The sequence below is a fragment of the Heterodontus francisci genome, chromosome 11, assembly GCF_036365525.1.
Source record: "Heterodontus francisci isolate sHetFra1 chromosome 11, sHetFra1.hap1, whole genome shotgun sequence".
In the NCBI taxonomy this organism is placed as follows: Eukaryota; Metazoa; Chordata; class Chondrichthyes; order Heterodontiformes; family Heterodontidae; genus Heterodontus; species Heterodontus francisci.
In genome coordinates, this window is record NC_090381.1 from 48,114,829 (window position 1) to 48,137,018 (window position 22,190).

Genomic DNA, 22,190 nt, shown 5'->3' on the forward strand with positions numbered 1-22,190 from the left:
TTTTTTTGTCCCACCCTCTTTCTTTAAGGGAACAGACTTGCTCTGAACCTCACTGTTTCTTTGTTGAATGCCTCCCACTGATCTGGCACTGATTTAGCTTCAAGTAGCTGTTTCCAGTCCACTTTAATTAAATCAAATCTCAGCTTAGTAAAATTAGCTTTCTCCAATTGTGAACTTTTATTCCTGATCTATCTTTGTCCTTTTCCATAATTACCCTAAATCTAACTGAATTTTGATCACTTCTACCAAAGTGGTCCCCAACCCCTTACACTTGCCCAGCTTCATTCCCTAAAATAGTCCAGAAGGGCCCTGTCTCTTGTTGGACTTGCTAAATACTGGCTAAAAAAGTTCTCCTGAATGCATTTTAAGAATTCTGCTTCCTCTGTGCCTTTCACACTAATTCTATCCCAGTTAATATTAGGGTAGTTGAAATTGCTGCCTTATTGTTTTTGCACTTCTCAGAGATTTGCCTACATATCTGCTCTTCTATTTCCCTCTGCCTGTTTGGCGGGTCTATAGTACAGATCCATTAATTTGATTGTCCCTTTTGTGTTCAATCCATATGGTCTCATTTGATGATCCTTCTACCATATCATCCCTCCGCACAGCTATAATTGTTCCTTTGACCAATATTGCAACCACTCCCTTTTTATCCCACTCTCAATCTCATCTGAAAACCCTGTAGCGAGGAATGTTGAGCTGCCATTCCTGCCTTTCTTTCAGCCATGTCTCAGTAATAGCTATAATATCATACTCCCATGTGTCAATCTGTGCTCTCAACTCATCTGCCTTATTCCCTCGACTACTTGCATTGAAGTATATACCATTTAGCACTGCCAAACTCCCTTCTTGTCTATTTTCTAGCCTTTGTTTCCTCTGCCTTCCAAGCATGCTTATTAATTTTCTGCCTTCCATTTCCAACTTCTTCTGTCCCTTCTGAATCTACTCTCACGTTCCCATTCCCTGCCAAGCTAGTTTAAGCCCTCCCCAACAGGACTAGCAACCTCCTCGAGGATATGGGTCCCGGCCCTATTGAGACGGCTTGTACAGTTCCCACCTCCCCCAGAAACAGTTCCAATACCTCAGGAATCTAAAGCTCACCCTCCTCACCATCTCTCCAGCCACATATTCATCAGCTCTATCTTTCTATTTCTGTACCCACTAGCATGTGACATTGGGAGTGATCTGGAAATTACTCCTTTTGAGGTCCTGCTTTGCAATCTCTCTCCTGTCTCCCTAAACTCTGCCTTCAGGACTTCATCCCTCTTTCTGCTTATGTCATTGATGCCAATATGGATCATGAGCTCTGGCTGTTCACCCACCCGCCTCAGAATGCCCTGCAACAATTCAGTGATGTCTTTGACCTTGGCAAAGGGGACGCAACATACCATCCTGGAGCCAGGTCTGCAGCCACAGAAGTGCCTGTCTGTTCCCCTCATTAACAAATCCCTTACAACTATTGCTCTTCCACTCTTCTTCCCACCAAGAGCAGTGGACTTAGCTCTGCCTGCACTCCCCAAGGTAACCATTATTCTCACTAGTATTCAGAACTAAATACTGGTTGGAGAGCGAGGTGTGCTCACGGGACCCTGCCCTGCCTGCCTTGTCCTTTTGGCGGTCACCCATTCCCTCTCTGCCTGCACATTTTTAAGCTGCAGGATGATCACCTCTAGAAATGTGCTGTTCACGAAGCTCTCAGATGCACCATAGACTATTATTTAGAAACACTTACCAGCTACTCACCAGGTCTCCCTGTCTCTCACTCCCTCACTTGAACCACTTCTTGTTTTGTAACTGAGTGGAACAGCACTCATTCACTCACCAAATGCCCCAAGTTCAGTGCTCCGTCCAAGCAGTACTCCCCTATTTTGTCGACGTATGGCTAGTTCCCCCCTTTCAACCAGTAGATGGCAGCCAATTACACTTTTTTGTTCTTGAATACTTTTTCCCAGAAACTGGATGAAAGGAAGAGAACAATACTTTATCGGATTCAGGAGTGGGGAGCAGGCGGAAAGCTGGGTGAAAAGAAGGGGCAGGTGAGTAAGTGGCTTTGGGAGTTCGGTTGCTTTCATTGTTTGCCTGTCGATGAGGTTGCACTCTCTCTGTGATCGCCTCACAGCGGGGGTTTTCTCCTTTCCACTCACTGCAAGTGCCAGTTGAGTGTTTGGGGAGTCGCGGGGGAACCGCGGCAGTAATAGTACCGGCAAAGGCAGGAGCGCTCCCCACCTCCAAGCGTCTGACTGTGAATCACCATCTGTCAAAGGGAAGGGAAAGAAGCACAAAGAGTGGATGCTAGCAACGCTGTCAGCGCTTCTCACTCCAGAACCACACAAGGTAAGGACTCGGAACTCATTCCAAGGAGTGATTTAAGAGCAGCCTCTCTGTACTGATCTGTACCGTTGTACAAATAGTTAGGCTTTTTATTTGTGAAATTAAACCGAACCTGAAACAAAAACATCTAATAACAGCAGGCTTTCCCCACAATGTGATCATAAACATCACCCGCAGACTGGCTTCGATTGAGAACAACAAGCTTTTTGTGATATTCCTCACCACTACACGGTGGATCTGAGGATTACATTTAACCACTGATAACAATGGATATTAGCTGACGTCTGAGACTCTTGGCAGAGTATTGACTGTGGGCTGTTGAGGAAAAGAAAACCTTGAATTCAGCCTTTTTTTTTCTTTATTTGTTAAAAGCACGGTATGGACTGGTTGGGCCGAATGGTGTGTTACTATGTATACCCTACTTAATCCTATGTAATTCAGTACAATGGTGGTTCGTTGAATGTTGTTCACACCTATGTACTATAGTTATTTATATGTCTTAAAATTATTTTGTAGAAAAAATAAATTATATTCGATTACGTTGTATGATGATCAGATTATATTGATTGACATTCAGGATTTGCATTGTTTGTTCGATGCTTTTTATACGACATGAAATTTACATAAAGCTTTAAGTCCAATTCTTTGACTTGACCTGCAGATCAATTATGGGATGCAGCACTATCAGGTGGCTGATTACAGGGTATTTGGCCGAGATTTACTTGTGATTATTCGTGGTGTGAACGGCAAGCTCAGTTTTTGGACTTGACAACAAAAGGCATTTGAAGTATATTGAGAGCTGTAACAATATAACTCAAGCACATCTCACCATTACATACTCACATTCTCATAACATTAACCAAAACAGTAAATCATAGGAACATTCAGGTCAGGCAGCATGTACTGAAAATATACATTCTTTTGGCCACTGAATTTGTGAAATAAACTGAGGAAAGATTGAGAAAGAGAGTGAATTGGAGTAGATGAATTCAATGAAATGTAAGCCAGTTGTAGCTGTAAGAAAGGGCATAGGATCTGCTTTTGAAGGGTCGAATTGCCTCAGTACTTGTCTCTGAGTGGATTCAGTTCCAGGAATGGCAGTCTTCCAAAACACCTCTGCCATGTTGGCAGCTGATGTAGGTTTGTGATGCAACAAACGCTTTAGCTGTTTCAATGCAAACTTTTACATTACAATTTTCAACAATTGTAAACAAGATAAATAATGTGCTTTTTTATTGGATTATTAAGAAAGTATATTAACATGTATTTTATGAAAGAAAGGAAAGAAGTAGTGCTTTTCAAAACTTCAGGATGTCTCAAACCTTTAAAGCAAATTAAGTACTTTTGAAGTGTAATCAATCACTGCTGTGTGTGCAAAATATGGCAGCCAAATTGAATACAGCAAGGTCCCACAAACAACAATATGATAATGATCAGCGAATTATTTTTAAGTGATGCTGGTTGAGAGTTAAATATTAGGTGGGGCACTGGGAGAACTAACCCTGTTGTTCTTCAAAGAGTGCAGTGAGAAAATTTTAAGTCCATCTGAGACGTCAAATGGGGCCTCGGTTTAATGTCTCATCCAAATGGCGGCATCTCTGACAGTTCAATATTCCCTCAGTGATGCACCAGAAAGCCAGTCATAGACATAGTGTCATAGAGTTATACAGCACAGAAACAGGCCCTTTGGCCCATCGTGTCCATGCTGGCCATCAAGCACCTATCTATTCTAATCCCATTTTCCAGCACTTGGCCCGTGGCCTTGTATGCTATGGTGTTTCAAGTGCTCATCTAAATATTTCTTAAATGTTGTGAGCGTTCCTGCCTCAACCACCCCTTCAAGCAGTGTATTCCAGATTCCAACCACCCTCTGGGTGAAAAAAAGTCCTCAAATCCCCTCTAAACCTCCAGCCCCTTACCTTAAATCTATGCCCCCTGGTTATTGACACCTCTGCTAAGGGAAAATGTTTCTTCCTATCTAATCTATATATGCCCCTCATAATTTTGTATACCTCAATCAGGTCCCCCCTCAGCCTTCTCTGCTCTAAGGAAAATAACCCAAGCCTATCTAGTCTCTCTTCATAGCTGAAATGCTCCATCCCAGGCAAGATCCTCGTGAATCACCTCTGCACCCTCTCCAGTGCAATCACATCCTTCCCATAGTATGGCGACCAGAACTGTACACAGTACTCCAGCTGTGGCCTAACTAGCGTTTTATACAGCTCCATCATAACCTCCCTGCTCTTATATTCTATGTCTTGGCTAATAAAGGCAAGTATCCCATATGCCTTCCTAACCACCTTATCTACCTGTGCTGCTGCCTTCAGTGACTATGGACAAGTACACCCAGGTCCCTCTGATCCTCTGTACTTCCTAGGGTCCTCCCATCCATTGTATATTCCCTTGCCTTGTTTGTCCTCCCAAAATGCATCACCTCACACTTCTAAGGATTAAATTCCATTTGCCACTGTTCTGCCCATCTTACCAGCCTATCTATATCTCCCTGTAATCTGAGGCTTTCCTCCTCACTATTTATGACACCACCAATTTTTGTGTCATCTGCGAACTTACTGATCATACCTCCTATATTCATGTCTAAATCATTAATGTACACTACAAACAGCAAGGGCCCCAGCACCAATCCCTGCAGTACACCAGTGGTCACAGGCTTCCAATTGCAAAAACAACCCTCGACCATCACCCTCTACCTCCTGCCACTAAGCCAATTTTGGATCCAATTTGTCAAATTGCTCTGGATCCCATGGGCACTTACCTTCTTGCCCAATCTCCCAGGCGGGACCTGATCAAAAGTCTTACTGATGTCTATTTAGACTACATCAACTGCTTTACCCTCATCTACACACCTAGTCACCTCCTCAAAAAATTCAATCAGATTGGTTAATCTCTCCCTGACAAAGCCATGCTGACAGTTATCTTGATTAATCTTTGCCTTTCCAAGTGGAGATTAATCCTGTCCCTCAGAATTTTTTCCAATAGTTTCCCTACCGCTGATGTTAGACTCACTGGCCTGTAATTACCTGGTTTATCCCTACTACCCTTCTTGAATATTGTACCACATTTGCTGTCCTCCAGTCCTCTGGCACTTCTCCTGTGGCCAGAGAAGATTTGAAAATTTATGTCAGAGCCCCTGCAATCTCCTCCCTTGCCTCACATAACAGCCTGGGATAAATCTCATCTGGGCCTGAGGATTTATCCACTTTTAAGCCCGCTAAAACCGCTGATACCTCCTCCCCTTCAATGCTAACTTGTTCAAGTATATCACAATCTCCCTCCCTGATCTCTACACCAACATTGTCCTTCTCCATAGTGAACACAGATGAAAAGTAATCCTTTAAAACCTCACCTAGGTCCTCCGGCTCCACACACAGATTGTCACTTTGGTCCTTAATGGGCCCTACTCGTTCCCTGGTTATTTATTATTTTTACACCTCTCTGAGATTTGCCTACATATCTGCTCCTCTATCTCTCCCTGACTGTTTGGAGGTCTGTAGTAAACTCCCAGTCAAGTGATTGCCCCCTTTTTGTTTTTAAGTTCTACCCATATGGGCTCATTTGAGGAACCTTCTAAGATATCATCCCTCCTTACTGCAGTAATTGCCTCCTTGATCAATAGTGCAATGCCACCTCCTCTTTTACACCCCCCACCCCCCGTCACGCCTGAAGATTTTATACCCTGGAATATTGAGCTGCCAGGCCTGTCCTTCCCTCAACCATGTCTCTGTGATAGTAATAATATCATATTCCTATGTGTTAATCAACACCCTCAATTCACCTGCCTTACTTGTAAGACTCCTTGCATTAAAATAGATGCAATCCAGCCTTGCATTATTCGCTTGTGCCTTAACAGGTCTATATTTGCTCTCCCTTCCAGACTGACTTAGTTTCTCTTCCATATTTGTCTGTGCATCACCCCCTACTGTATCTTCACTCTGTATCCCATCCCCCTGCCAAATGAGTTTAAACCGCACCCTCCTCCCCCCCACCCCCCAGCAATCAGCTGTACTAGCCTGGAATGCAAGAGTATGTTTACAAAAATATTTATATTATGAACATCAACAGAGATTACAATAACATCAGCTTACAGTTGTAATGCGCCTTTAAATAAGAAACGTCCCAAGCTATTTCACAGGGTGTAATCAGATGAATTTTGACACAGGGTTAAAGAATGAGATATTAGAAGGAGAGACTAAAAGCTTAGTCAAAGAAGCAGGTGCTGAGGAGGACTGTGATGGCTGAGAGCACTGCTGCCCTAGGTAAGAGGCCAGTGTTTGAGGAAGGCAGAGTTCTTGGAGGTTTGTAGGGTTGAAGGAGGTTACAGGGATAGTGAAGGACAAGGCCACAGTGGTGTTTTGAATAGGAGGATGAGAATTTTAAATTTGAGACATTGGTGGTTTGGGAGCCAATGTAAGTCAGCGAACACAGGAGTGATGGATAAGAGAGACTTGATGTGGGTTAGGATACTCATAACATGATGCAGGACATGCAAAAGAATTTCAATCCAAATATGTTTTAGTGAGTTTATAGGATCTTTGTTTGTAAACCAAGATGGCCACTGTTTCACATCAGGACTATAAGCTGGTTACCAGTTGTACACTGTGTTTATGTTGAGGCAGGGTTCTGTAATGTGGATTCTGTATTTTGAATGCATATGGATCGATTCAGCCTTGTTTATACTGGTTGACAGTTCAAATACCTATACTCTTTTTAAAATAATTTCTGATTTCAGTTCTCATAACAGACTGGTAGTTACCATTGAAATTCATGAAATCTGGAAAGTGCAGTAGTAGATAAATGGATTTGAAGCCCATTGAACAATAGCAAATGAACGGAAGTTATAAATTGATGTTAACTGAGCTGGGAAGATTAAAATTCCATAAGCCTTTGTTCTTTGACTTATTTTAATTACAGAATTTAGCTAAGTAAAAGGCTTTTTTAGGCTTGCCCTGAAGGCAGTGAGTCATGCACACATGGTTCCGCAAGCGCCCTTATCCCTTGCAAATATTCTTTTGCAAATCTAGATGATGCTTATTAGTAACCTATACAACTGTGGGAAGCATTGCAGCTCGGCATAACCCTGCATTGCGTGCACTTGTACTTCAAATGATCAGATGTCGGAAGACTGGTTGATTATTTTTCCTCTAGCTTGGTGGAATTGATGCCAGATATATTTCCCTCTTTGCAACATTAGTAAATATTGAGTAAGATAATTTACAGTTTTACACTATGTGAATTTGCTCTGAAAAGAGCAGTTGTTCCGTTGAAAAAGGAGTTCTTAGAAGGTCTGACAGTCCTCGACGTTTTGGGCAGCGTACTCTGTCCATTGTCTGGAGAAAGAACTAGAACGGGTGGAAACAGTGGGTTTGTATGTGGTGGAGAATGGGATATTTTCCACAATAATAGTTGCCTGTTGAGGAAGTTGAAACAGGAAAAAGACAGTGCTTTTTGTTGAGAAGCCAAGGTGCAAGGCCAAGGCCCATTGTGCAAAACGTGACTAAAATTTTTTTTTAAGTTTCAATATTTGCAGGTGACACAAAGCTAGGAAGTATTGTGAACTGTGAGGAGGCCAGTGATAGATTTCAGGAGGACATTGACAGGCTGGTGGAATGGACAGACATTTGGCAAATGAAATTTAATGCAGAGAAGTGTGAAGTGATACATTTTGGGAGGAAGAATGAGAACCCTAAAGGGGGTGCAGGGGCAGAGGGACTTGGGGGTATATGTGCAGAAATCATTGAAGGTGGCAGGTCAGGTTGAGAAAACAGCTAATAAGACATACGGGAACCTGGGCTTTATAAAGAGAGACATAGAGCACAAAAACAAGGAGGTTATGGTGAACCTGTATAAAACACTGGTTCGGCCTCAATTAGAGTATTTCTTCCAATTTTGAGCACCACACTTTAGGAAGGCTGTGAGGGCATTAGAAAGGGTGCAGAAAAGATTTACAAGAATGGTTCCAGAATGGGGGACTTCAGGTACAGGATGGATTAGAGAAGCTAAGGCTGTTCTCCTTAGAGAAGAGAAGTTTGAGAGGAGATTTGATAGACGTGTTCAAAATCATGAGGGGTCTGGACAGAGTTGGTAGGGAGAAACTGTTCCCCTTGGCGGAAGGATAGAGAACAAGAGGACACTGATTTAAGGTGATTGGCAAAAGAAGCAAAGGCGACATGAGGAAATTTTTTTTTGCAGTCTGTGGTTAGGATCTGGAATGCACTGCCTGGGAGTGTGGTGGAGGCAGATTCAATCATGGCTTTGAAAAGGGTATTGGATAATTATCTGAAGGGAAAAAAATTCCAGGGCTACAGGGAAAAGGTGGAGGAGCGAGACTAGTTGATTTCCTCTTGCATGGAGCTGGCACAGACACAATGGGCTGAATGGCCTCCTTCTGTTCTGTAACCATTCTATGATTCTATAAATCTCTGAAGCAGCATGAGAAGGTGACTTATATAACAGCTTTTGGGATTAGGCAATCACATGTTTTTATTAAGTCATCATTTTATCTATCGCCTTTATGGTAAATTTCAAAAACATTCACAAAATAAATGTTGGAGCCCCTTATAAGGAAATGTAAATCAAATTTGTTTTGTTTTGAAGTTCTAATGATGCGTAGGTAGAGTCTTGGTAAACTAAGATGGACACTATATTTTGGATCTGGAAGGCTGACTGCCAGCCATAAATAGTGTTCTTAAAATGAAACAATTTGGTTAAGTGTTCTAACCCTATTTCAGCCATATTACTAGAGCTGCCTTGCTTATACTAATGGACAGACCAAGTACATGCAGCTTTTCTTTTGGAAAAAAATGATGAACTTCCCTATGGCTCAATTGGTCAAGCAGAATGTCATTGAAAACCAGATTCAAGAAGATCCAGGAGTCAATTCTTTCCTTGTATTGTGTTAGCTTATCTTAGTCTGGGTAAAAGTAGAGATTTTAAAATTACTGTCAGCACCCCTGAGATAGGGGAAAATTAATAGGGGAGTTTCTTCTTATTGATTGCTATCTAATCCTTGCTGGAAAGAATGTGTACACATAATCAGATTTGACTGCAATTTTATGAAGGGGCTTTTATCTTGATCTATCTGCAGTTAATATCACCATTACCTTTAGAAATCTAAAATAAAAACAGAAATTACTGGAAGCACACATTAGGCCTAAAAAGAAAAAGAGAGGTAAATGTTTTGGGTGAATATCCTTCATTAGAGCTGCCAATCTGTTCTCATGGTGAAGTCAAGAGAAATTAAAGTCAGGAAAATCTTCCATTTAAATAGTGTCTTTCATGACCACTAAATATCTCAAAGTGCTTTACAGCCAATGAAGTACTTTTGAAGTGCAATCACTGTAATAATGTCGGAAATGTGGCAGTCAATTTATACAGCAAGCTCCCACAAACATCAATGTGATAATGACCAGGACATCTAATTTTGTGATGTTGATTGAAGGATAAATATTGGCCAGGACAGCAGGAATAAGACCCTTTGTGTGTAGAAGTATTTCCTAATTTCACTCCTGAATGGTTTGACTCTAATATTTTGACTATGCCCCCTAATCCTGGACTCCCCAATTAGAGGAAATAGTTCCTCCCAATCTACCATACCTGTTCCCCTCAATATCTTGAAAACTTCCCGGAAATCTAGAAGTTTAAAGGGAGATTTAATTGAATAAAATCCTGGTTTGTTTAATCACTTCTTGTAGTTTAACCCTTGGTGCCCAGGTATCATTGTGGTAAATTTATGCTGCACTCCTTCCAAGGCCAATATACCCTTCCTTAGGTGTAGTGCCTAGACTGCTCAAGGTATAGAATCATAGAAAGTTTACGGCACAGAAAGAGGCCACTTGGCCTATCGTACTCTGGATGTGGTCTAATGAGAGCTTTCTGTAGCTGAAGCATGCATTTTATCCCTTGTATTCTAGTCCTCTCAATATAAAGGCTAGCATTCATTGCCTTTTTGACTATTTTGGGAACCTCTAGACCATAAAGTCCAGGAACACGGAGACCAACCAACTTGTAAGAAGCTTGAAAAATTACTTACTGTTATTCTAACTAGTCCGAGGTACTGGTTTAAATATTTAAGGTTTTATCGTTCCACTTCTTCATTCTTATATAGAATTCCAATGCATCAGTCCACTCTTCACTAACTCTCATTATATAGAATTCCAAAATACAGTACACTTTTTGTTCATTCCCACAATATAAATCATGGTGTTTTTTTAAGCAAGAAAGTTAAAAGGAGGCACAATTTCATTGCCAGAAACACCTTGTTGCCTGTGCTGCTTAAATCTTTATGACTATTAAATTACCTGACAAGAAACATGATTTCATAGGCAGTTTGCACAAACCATGCATGTAGCATGACACAACAACTCTTGGCATTCAGAATAGGATTTATGCTGTCCTATTCAATTCCAACAACTGAGATTATTGTAAGTCTACACTTTCCTATCAACATTTGAAAACAAATATTAAGAATTGTTACTTGTAAGAACATCTGACCAATCACTGAAAAGAAATGATTGGATTTATACAGCACCTTACATGTCTTCAGGACATCCTGAATTGATTTACTACTAATTACCTTTGAAACTACTTTCTATTTTGTAGCCAGATGTGGCAGTCAATTTGCACACAGAAAGGTCCCACAAACAGCAGTATGGTGAGTGATGATCTATTTTTGGGGTTGTTGATTAAGGAATGGATGTTGACCAGGACACTAAGAGAACTCCCTTGCTCTTCTTTCAATAATGTCATGGGATCTAATTTCCACATGAGCAGTTTAACAATTGATCTTACAGAAACAGATGCTTTAACTATACTGATTTACTAGAGGCTCAAGAGCCAGCACTATCAGGTTATTTTTACCCACATCTTATTTAACACTAATACCTTTTTCTCCAATGCAAGAAAGTTTAGTGTTTCGGCACTGAAGCAGGCCCTTCAGCCTACCGAGTCTGTGCCGACCAACAACCACCCATTTATACTAATCCTACATTCCCTCCATTCTCCTACCACCTACCTACACTAGGGGCAATTTACAATGGCCAATTTACCTATCAACCTGCAAGTCTTTGGCAGGAAACCGGAGCACATGGCAGAAATCCACGCGGTCACAGGGAGAACTTGCAAACTCCTCACAGGCAGTACCCAGAATTGAACCTAGGTCGCTGGAGCTGTGAAGCTAACCACTGCGCCACTGGCTAGTATCTCTTCCCTGTGAGTCATACAATATTTGTAGTATCAGAAGCCAGCCACTTAATTCCCATTTCCACTGTTCTTGATTATTTTCAGCTGGCCAGGATATGAAATGTAATTTTTCTCTCTCTATTTCTTGGCTTAAATTTAGTAGGATATTCATTTGAGTGAGCCTCTGCTAATTTCAGGAGCTGGCCCCAGGGATAATCTCTTGCATGTACCAATTTAGGGAGTTCACAATTTTCCATTGGAGCTGGGTTATATTTATTTCAGGTTCAGAAATTGAACAATATGGAGAGTTCAGGTTCAGGCCCCTTTTAAGTAAATGCAATGATTGGATGAACTATCATGCACTATACCATGGAGTGGTAGTCCTGGTTTCCAACAATGAATGGATTTGGCAGAGGCCTTGAGGGAGCATATTTAGCACTCATCTATGGTCAGTGGTTTCAGGGTAATATCTGATTGTTTGAAGATGGGAATCAGAGCTGCACCGGCATTGCTTCTAACTCCAACCAGACGTTTGTGTTTCTGGGGATTGAATAGCACTGCACCATGTGGTTGGGACTTCTCACAAGATCAGAAATTCCTCCCTATAGGATGCTGCAACAAGCCACAAGAGTTTGGAGTAGCACTGAAGGGGAAGAAGAGGAGAGTATCAGTGCAAAATGGAGTTGGGAAAGAGAGTGCCAACATAAAAGTGTAGGGTGTGGAGGAGAGTAACGGTTTGAATTGAGGAAGAGAGGGTGAAGGGTGCCAGCATAGACTAGCGAGAGGCGATGAGTACCAAAATGAACTGGGAGAGTCCCTCTTTGAATTGAGGAAGAGGATGAGAAGACTATCACCACTAATACAAACAAAGACAACCCGGGTGGTTTAGATTCAGAATAGGTTGAATGGTGCACAACTATTGCTTGACCCAGTGTGTTAAAGAGTCCATTGGAGGCAATGTTATTTTAACCTGGTATTCGTTAAGGACCCAGAAAATGTACTTGATATGGAAGTTGTAGCACTCCTGGGACAATGACCACGAAATGAAGGCTCAATGTAAATGAGGCCCAAGGTGCCCTGATATTTGGTCTCAGGCCTCACCATTCAGGTGCACCCAAATTTCTAGGCCCCCTTCTCCCTCATGATCGCTTCACTCCTTCTGTTGGTCACCACCCACCCTCCCAATTGCTCACCACCCTCTCCCACTTGCCCCCTTCCTACTGATGGCTTGCTCCTTTTCCCAGGATTTACCTGAGGACCGGCAATGCAACAGTTCAAAATTGAAATACTTTTTGCTGGTGAACTGCCTGGGAATGCCCAATAGGGTGTCTGCAGCTAGCTTGTAAATGAGGCCTGAGGCCTAAATTGGGTGGACCTTGGGCCTGACCTTTCTGGCACAGGGTTGTTCTTTGTGACAATTTCTAAACTGTTGTGTTTCCAGTCCACAATTTTGTATATGGAGAAATTATGATTTTACACCGCAAGAGAAATTTCAAACTATATGGAATATGTATCATTATCATACTGTTACAAGTGATTTTCCTTAAACACAGTGTATGCCTAAATTGTTTATAAATATATTTTAACAAAGAAATTACATAGAAGCTTCAAGTTGTGAAGATTGGATGTTTTATTTCATGCTTTGCTTTATAGTTTTCATTAAAGCATGTCCATTACTTATAACTATATGGGATGCAATAATCTTTGAACATTCTTAAAGTAACATTGCCAATATCTTGGACATTATACTTTACAATGTATGCATTGTACAAATTGGATCATTTCCTCAAAGTTGTGCTTAATAACTTGAGGTAAAGCATATAAAAAGTGAAATACAAATGATAGACAATGAACAATATCAGTAATGCTTTCAGTTTGCTATCAGTTTTGACACAATATGAATAACAAGTGCTTTTCTTTTTTTAAAAAAAGGCTTATTGTGAAGTGTAAACTAAATACAATTGCTGTCAGTCAGATACAGAAATATTTATCAGGGGATGTAATTATATTTTGCTGGCATCCACTTGGCAATTACTGGATTCACAGCTGTTCTACCTTCTAACATGCCTTGGCTACATCTTTAATGAAGTCTCTTAAGTGCAAAGAAATGTTTGGTCCAGCAATTAAGATCAGTTTTGGAATAATTCCTTGCATTTTCTAGGCCTTGAGCATGTAAGAGAAACAGCAAATGTGAAATTAAGCTAATCCAAAAATTGTATAGAATTGTACAACACCAACAACTTGCATTTATATAGTGCCTTTAATGTAATAAAATGTCCCAAGACCCTTTAGAGGAACGTTATAAAACAAAATGACATCGTAAAATGTTCTAAGGCACATCAGGAATGTTATAAGAGAAAGTTTGACACCAGCACAGAAGGAAGTCATTCGGTCCATTGTGCATGTGTTGGCTGTTTGAAAAAGCTATCCAATTAGTTCCACTACCCTGCTCTTTGTGTCTTTTTTCCCTTTTGAGTAGTTATCCAAGTCCCTTTTGAAAGTTATTATTGAATCTGCTTTCTCCACCCTTCTAGGCAGTACACGCCAGATCATCATAACTCACTGTGTAAAAAAAAATCTTCCTCATCTTGCCATTTGTTCTTTTGCCAATCACTTTAAATTTGTGTCCTCTGGTTACTGACCCTCCTGCCAGTGGAAATGGTTTCTCCTTATTTACTCATACCATAATCATTCATGATTTTGAAAGATAGAAACATAGAAACATAGAAAATAGGAGCAGGAGTAGGCCATTCGGCCCTTCGAGCCTGCTCTGCCATTCATCATGATCATGGCTGATCATCCAACTCAATAGCCTGTTCCGGCTTTCGCCCCATACCCTTTGATCCCTTTAGACCCAAGAGCTATATCTAACTCCTTTTTGAAAACATACAATGTTTTGGCCTCAACTGCTTTCTGTAGTAGGAAATTCCACAGGCTCGCCACTCTCTGGGTGAAGAAGTTTCTCCTCATCTCAGTCCTGAAAGGTTTACCCCGTATCCTTAGACTATGACCCCTGGTTCTGGACTCCCCCGCCATCGGGAATATCTTTCCTGCATCTAACCTGTCAAGTCCTGTCAGAATTTTATAGGTTTCTATGAGATCCCCCCTCACTCTTCTGAACTCCAGCGAATATAATCCTAACCGACTCAATCTCTCCTCATACGTCAGTTCCGCCATCCCAGGAATCAGTCTGGTAAACATTCGCTGCACTCCCTCTATAGCAAGAACATCTTTTCTCAGAGAAGAAGACCAAAACTGCACACAATATTCCAGGTGTGGCCTCACCAAGGCCCTGCAAGACATCCCTGCTTCTGTACTCGAATCCTCTCGCTATGAAGGCCAACATACCATTTGCCTTTTTTACCGCATGTTGCACCTGCATGCTTACCTTCAGAGACTGGTGTACGAGAACACCCAGGTTTCGCTGCATATTCCCCTCTCTCAATTTATAGCCGTTCAGATAATAATCTGCCTTCCTGTTTTTGCTACCAAAGTGGATAACCTCACATTTATCCACATTATACTGCATCTGCCATGCATTAGCCCACTCACTCAACTTGTCCAAATCACCCTGAAGCCTCTCTGCATCCTCCTCACAACTCACCCTCCCACACTGTTTTGTGTCATCTGCAAATTTGGAGATATTACATTTAGTTCCCTCATCTAAATCATTAATATATATTGTGAATAGCTGGGGTCCTAGCACCCCACTAGTCACTGCCTTCCATTCAGAAAAAGACCCATTTATCCCTACTCCTTGTTTCCTGTCCGCCAACCAATTTTCTATCCATTGCAATACACTACCCCCCAATCTCATGTGCTTTAATTTTACACGCTAATCTCTGATGCAGGACTTTGTCGAAAGGCTTCTGAAAGTCCAAATCAACCACTTCCACTGGCTCCCCCTCATCAACTCTACTGGTTACATCCTCGAAGAATTCTAGTAGATTTGTCAAGCATGATTTCCCTTTCGTAAATCCATGCTGACTCTGCCCGATTCTATCACTGTTCTCTAAGTGCTCTGCTATAAAATCTTTGATAATGGACTCCAGAATTTTTCCCACTACTGATGTCAGGCTGACTGGTCTATAATTCCCTGCTTTCTCTCTACCTCCCTTTTTAAATAGTGGGGTTACATTTAGCTACCCTCCAATCTGTAGGAACTGTTCCAGAATCTATAGAATCTTGGAAGATGACCACCAATGCATCCACTATTTCTAGGGCTACTTCCTTAAGTACTCTGGGATGCATACCATTAGGCCCTGGGGATTTATCGGCCTTCAATCACATCAATTTCCCCAACACCATTTCTCTACTAATACTGATTTCTTTCAGTTCCTCTCTCTCACTCAGCCCTGTGTTCCCCAACATTTCTGGTATGACATTTGTGTCCTCCTTTGTGAAGACAGAACCGAAGTATGCATTTAGTTGGTCAACCATTTCTTTATTCCCCATAATAAATTCCCCTGTTTCTGACTGTAAGGGACCATTATTTGTCTTGACCATACTTTTTCTCTTCACTTACCTATAGAAACTTTTGCAGTCAGTTTTTATGTTCCCCGCAAGCTTGATCTCATACTCTATTTTCCCCTTCTTAATCAATCCCTTGGTCCTCCTTTGCTGAATTCGAAATTGCTCCCAATCCTCAGGTCTGCTGTTGTTCCTGGCAAATTTATATGCCTCTTCCTTGGATCTAATGCTATCTCTAATTTCCATTGTAAGCCATGGTTTGGCTACCTTTCCCATTTTACTTTTGCGCCAGACAGGGATAAACAATTGTTGCAGTTCATCCATGTACTCTTTAAATGTTTGCCATTGCCTATCCATCGTCATCCCTTTAAGTAACGTTTCCCAATCCGTCATGGCCAACTCGTGCCTCGTACCTTCGTAGTTTCTATTAAATCTTCCCTAACCTTCTCTGTTCTAAGGAGAAGCATCCCAGTTTCTCTAGTCTCTGAGTCTCCTTCCTGGTCTGTAATACTTTTGGAGATCTGTGGTGCGAGGAGAGGAGTAGAACTTTGCAATTGTCCCACATTGTTCCTGTAGCTCCCTGGTATATCTACACAGTGACAACATTCTTGCAGCATGTAATGCATTGTGTCCCATGTAATACAATACTATATGGAAAAGCTAACTCTATCTTTGGCTCAACAATAATGAATTAATAACGAGAATGAAAGGTTTTGGTTCCAGTGATGACTCAGTGGTTATATACAGGATGAGCTGAATTTTTCTGAGGAGGATCAAATCCAGCGACCAGGGCGAAAGCGAAGCCAACCCTGCACCGGTGGGTGGTGGGACACTGGGGCTGCATTTTACTGGCGATAGCCAGTTAACAGCCTATTGCCGGGGCAGCTATCCAATGGAGGACGGCAGCATGCTCCCGCCGAGCTGTCAGCCCAATCAGAGGTTTGGCATGTCAGCAGTCTCGGTAGTGCTATACACAGCCAGAGAAATTGCAAACAGCTAGCGGAAGTGTTGCCGAGACTGCAGCTTGAAGGAGAGGGTGCCCCAATGCTGAAGAACAGGTAAGTTTCTTTAAAAGAGCCAGGGCCATGCAGGCAGGCCCCACCAATTGGTGTTGGGGGTGGGGGAGAGGTGGGTTGTGTAACAACTGCGGCACCACAGCCACTGGAGCCCCTCCATGGGCCATGAAGCAGCCTTTAAGAAGGGGGTCCCACCACGACAGAAACCACTAGGAGGACATCAGGATTCATAGCGTCATAGAGTTATACAGCACAGGAACAGGCCCTTCGGCCCATCGTGTCTGTGCCGGCCATCAAGCACCTATCTATACTAATCCCATTTCCCAACACTTGGCCCGTAGCCTTGTATGCTATGGAGTTTCAAATGCTCAACTAAATACTTCTTAAATGTTGTGAGGGTTCCTGCCTCTACCACCCCTTCAGACAGTGTGTTCCAGATTCCAACCAGCCTCTGGGTGAAAACAAATTCACCTGGCAATTTCCCCACACAGTGGCAGGCCATCCCGATGGGGGAAAAGTGACGGCAGGGGCAGGCAGTGGCCCTTAATGGATCCTTAAATGGCTCAATTGTCTGCCGGTGGGTGGATGGCCTTGTTGCTGAGGTTCCCACTGCTGGTGGTATGCCATGGCAGTGGGAAGATGTCAGGCTCCCCTTCTGATGTCATATTACCATCCCGCCCACCTCCTAGCCCATCTCCATAGGGATGGGAAAACTCAGCCCCGTGTTTCTTGGTCTGTACTGTTAGCTGATCCCAGCAAGGGTAGTAGTATGGCCTGGCCTTTAAATTGTCTCAAGTATTTGTAATCTAAGGAAAGGAAATCTCTTCCCAATTCAGGTTGAATAACGTGCTGCTAAACTGATCTGATTTAATAGCTTTCGGATGCTAGGGAGCTCAGCAACTTCTGTGATACCACATTGTATCCTGGATATAGGCTTTGATGAAGTCACCTCTATCTGGTGTTACTGACAACCTATCTCAACTAGACCTTTGTAATATTTTTTGTTACTTTTCAGCTTTTGTGTTTGTAATGAAGTTATGTTGCATGTGGTAAATGTATAATCTTTTATTGTTGTTGCCAATTTTCTCTCCTGAAGCCCCTGACTCTTGCTTGGATTGCAGTTCCATGAGCATCGCAACACATTAGTGTGTCACATGAATTGGGATATTCTTTGTGTCTGCACTCAGACAGCAAAGCAGTTTGGTTAGTCAGAGTAAACTGACACACATTTCCTTACAGAAGTCACAGGAGTGGGAAAACTCATTTTTTGTCCTCCAGCTCAGGGCTTCCAAATTATTGACCCAGCTGAGATCAGTTTAGATATTGCAGACTGAGATTCAACTTTGTTCCTGGAATTGATCTCTGTGTGTTATCACCATATTTACCTGCTGCACCAGGAGCGACTATAAATGCATGGCTTTTTTTTTTCACTTCCCTTTCTCGTTAGATTTTCTCACCAACTCCTCTCTCGAAGGTATTAACCTCTTGCTGGGATACAGTTTTGCAGTTGCTAGTCAGTCTCTGGTACCTTACCCAACTGGCCATTTTTCATGCGTGAGTATAGATAGTGAATGTTGGCAGGCTGTTCAACCATGGAACAATAGCTAAACCTGACCTGCCTTCACCTACAACCAACAATGTATCATTGATTAGAGAGCAGAAATAGGAATAGTCAATTTTCCCTTTATAAACCAAGAGGCATTCTGGTTAAATGATCTCTCTGTTTGAGGTCAGCACAGACTTAGAATCTTTCTGGTCTATATGGCTTAGCTCTTCACTGCTTTAACCAACAGAGCTATCAGTGGAACCCTGAGTGTATGACCTTTAATTGTAAGTTTTATTATTTGAAACAAATGTTTGTTTAAATATCTGCACTCCTCTAATTCTGTCCTCTTGAGCATCCCTGATTTTAATTTCTCCACCATTAGTGGCTGTACCTTTAGCTGCCAAGGCCCCAAGCTCTGGAATTCCCTTCCTAAATCTCTCTGCCTCTCTGCTTCTCTTTCCTCCATTAAGAACTCCGTAAAACCTACCACTTTGACTAAACTTTTGGCCACCTGCCCGAATACCCCCTTATGGGATTAGGTGTGGGAGGAATACTGTTGCTGAATATGTAATGGTAGCATGAATCAGTGCCATCAGAAGTGGGACCATTATTTATCATTGCCATTCAACCTTATTATTCCTTGTGGAGTATAGGTTTTCCACTTTTTCCAACTAGATAACCCATCACTAATATAAAAATAATTTGTTGGTCTTTTGCCGTTAAATGTCACCAGCATGTTCGCTAAACATAATAAAATTCTGAGTGCAGCAATATTTTCTCTATTTTGTCTGAAGACCAATAATAACATCCTTAACTTTTAACATAGGAGCTCCTAAATAGACACAGTGTGTCAGGATCCCAAGCGTATTGTGCATGCAAAGCAATTGTGAACCTATATCATTTTTAATCCAATAATGTCTTCACTGGTATTTTAAACCTTATTTTTCAGATTGCCATTTACAAAAACATATCTTGACACTGTGCAGTATGTTGTTTGATTTTTCTGCTGTTTAACCAGTTCAAAAATGTAGTTGAAAATTAGTGGCTTCCTGCCTGATGTGTTTCGACCGTCTGGTACTGAAATATGCACTGTCTGTCTTGTCTGTCTGCTTTCAGCAGAAAATCTTTGAGTAAAGACTTGCTTGTCCAAACATGTTTTACAGAATTAGAACTGTCCAAATCTGATAGCATTAGATGAAAAAAAAACAGTAATTTCTATTTTATTGGAAATTATTCAGTCTTTTAATAGTAACCTTTCTTATTTCTTATAATTGAAAGGGATTTAAGGTATTATAACTGAGCATTATTTTCAAGACTTAGAAAAATTTATACATCTATGCTCATTACAGAAGAAAACGTTAATTTCAACAGAACTGTTTGATCTTATGACTAATAATATCTAGATATTGTCCAGGAGTAAATGCAAGCTATTAATCAAAATCAAATACCTTTTTCAAAAAGAAGGAAAATTGTCATAGCAACAGAAGCTTCATTCTTCATGCTTTGAGTTCTTCCCAGTGCAGTAATTAAGCTGCTGTATGTTGGAATTGACATCTTCATTCTTACTTGTGCCTGACTCTATTATTACATTTGCTTTCACAGGGAAGAGTGAGTTGGAGGTCCAATCATAATGGGAGTGTGAAAATGTGTGTGACAATGTTTTTCCGAAGCCGTTTCCTTTTCCTGCTGGCTGTAGCTGCCCTGTTGGCTGTCCTGAGCCTCAGCCTGCAGTTCTGTAAGTACAGATCCCACTGATTTACTTCTGATTAATAAGCAAAACATCTAGCACTGCTGATGCAAGACACTGACATTAAAAGCTCACTGTGGCAACTGCCTTTCTCTACTGCTTGTGCACCATGTGTCTGAAGCCTTTTCGCACTATCACTGATTAACAAAGTAGTTCCATGGGTGACGATTATCTAAGCAGTTTTTAGTGCATTTTAAAAATACTTTTTTATCACAATTTTATTTGACTTTTCATTTTCAAACAATTCCTTTATTTTTAATTTTAAACTGTTTTCAAATGTAAAAAAGACACCTGGAAACAGCATAACAGTTACAATTTAATGTTTGTATAGATCTGTTTTCTATATCAATACTTCATATGAATTTCCTGTAAGCATACCTTGTCTATTACAACCCAAAAGAGTATATTTTCAATGATCAGTCCCTATAGAATTGGGTGAACCAAGGATTAACAATTAATCTACTAGTAGTAATCTTCTAATGCTATTATGCTATCAAACTCATTTTGAAATGATATTAAACTCAAATCAAGTTTTAGAGACTAACTTTTTTTAAATTCATTCCCGGAATGTGAGCATCACTGGCAAGACCAGCATTTATTTCTCATCCCGAATTGCCCTTGAGAAGTTGGTAGTGAGCCACCATCTTGAAGTGCTGCAGTCCATGTGGTTCCAGGATTTTGACCCAGTGCTGGTGAAGGAACGGTGATATATTTCCAAGTCAGGATGTTGTGTAACTTGGAGGGGTGGTGTTCCCATGAATCTGCTGCCCTTGTCCTTCTAGGGGGTAGAGGTTGTGGGTTTGGAAGGTGCTGTCAAAGAAGCCAAAAGCCTTGGCGAGTTGTTGCAGTGCATCTTATAGATAGTACACATTGCTGCTACTGTGGGCTGTTGGTTAACGAAGTAAATGCTTAAGGTGGTGGTGAGTGCCAATTAAGTGGGCTGCTTTGACCCGGATGTTGTTGAGCTTTGAGTGTTGTTGGAGCTGCCCTCATCCAGCTATGTAGGGAATGTTCCATCACAATCCCTGACTTTTGCCTTGTGGATGGTAGACACGCTTTGGGGAGTCAGGAGGTGAGTTACTCGATGCAGAATTCCCAATCTTTGACCTGCTGTTATAGCCACAGTATTTATATGGCTTGTCCAGTTTAATCTTTGGTCAGTACTGACCCCAGAATGTTGTTAATGGGGGATTCAGTGATAGCAATGCCATTGGATGCCAAGGGGAGGTGGTTAGATTCTCTCTTGTTGGTGATGGCCATTGTCTGGCACTTGTGTGGCGTGAATGTTACTTGTCACTTGTCAGCCTAAGCCTGGATATTGTCCAGATCTTGCTGCATGCAGGCACGGACACTTCATTATCTGAGGAGCAGTGAATGGAACTGAACACTGTGCAATCATCAGTGAATATCCCCACTTCTAACCTTATGATGGCGGGAAGGTCATTGATGAAGCAGCTGAAGATGGTTGGGCCCAGGACACTATCCAGAGGAACTCCTGTAGCTGTGTCCTGGAGCTGAGATGATCGGCCTCCAACAACCACAACCGTCTTCCTTTGTGATAGGTATGACTCCAACTAGTGGAGAGTTTTCCCTCTAATTCCCATTGACTTCAATTTTACTAGGGCCCCTTGATGTCACACTCATTCAAATGCTGCCTTGCTATCAAGCCCAGTACCTCTCACCTGAACTCTGGAATTAGCTCTTTTGTTCATGTTTGGACCAAAGCTATAATGTGATCTGGAGTTCACTGGTCCTGGCAGAACATAAACTGAGCATCAGTGAGCAGTTTATTGATGAGTAAGTGCTACTTGATAGCACTGTTGATGACACCTTCCATCACTTTGCTGATGATTGAGAGCAAACTGATGGGGCAGTAATTGGCTGG

The 22,190-nt window shown here is 41.6% G+C and overlaps 1 protein-coding gene across 7 annotated transcripts in view; it reads left to right on the forward strand.

The window, feature by feature from the left end:
- The first annotated feature begins 1,934 nt into the window (after window positions 1–1,934).
- Window positions 1,935–22,190, forward strand: part of pxylp1 (2-phosphoxylose phosphatase 1) — a 209,704-nt gene continuing 189,448 nt past the window's right edge. For 4 of the 7 annotated variants that reach the window (XM_068042116.1, XM_068042118.1, XM_068042122.1 and 1 more), the window contains exons 1-2: window positions 1,935–2,036; window positions 20,161–20,293. In XM_068042116.1, the coding sequence (XP_067898217.1) occupies window positions 20,203–20,293 (91 nt within the window). In that variant the 5' untranslated portion in view covers window positions 1,935–2,036; window positions 20,161–20,202. Of the gene's footprint in view, window positions 2,037–2,059; window positions 2,335–10,947; window positions 11,000–20,160; window positions 20,294–22,190 lie in introns of those variants that run through there. The other 3 variants (XM_068042117.1, XM_068042119.1, XM_068042120.1) reach the window with 3 other exon arrangements.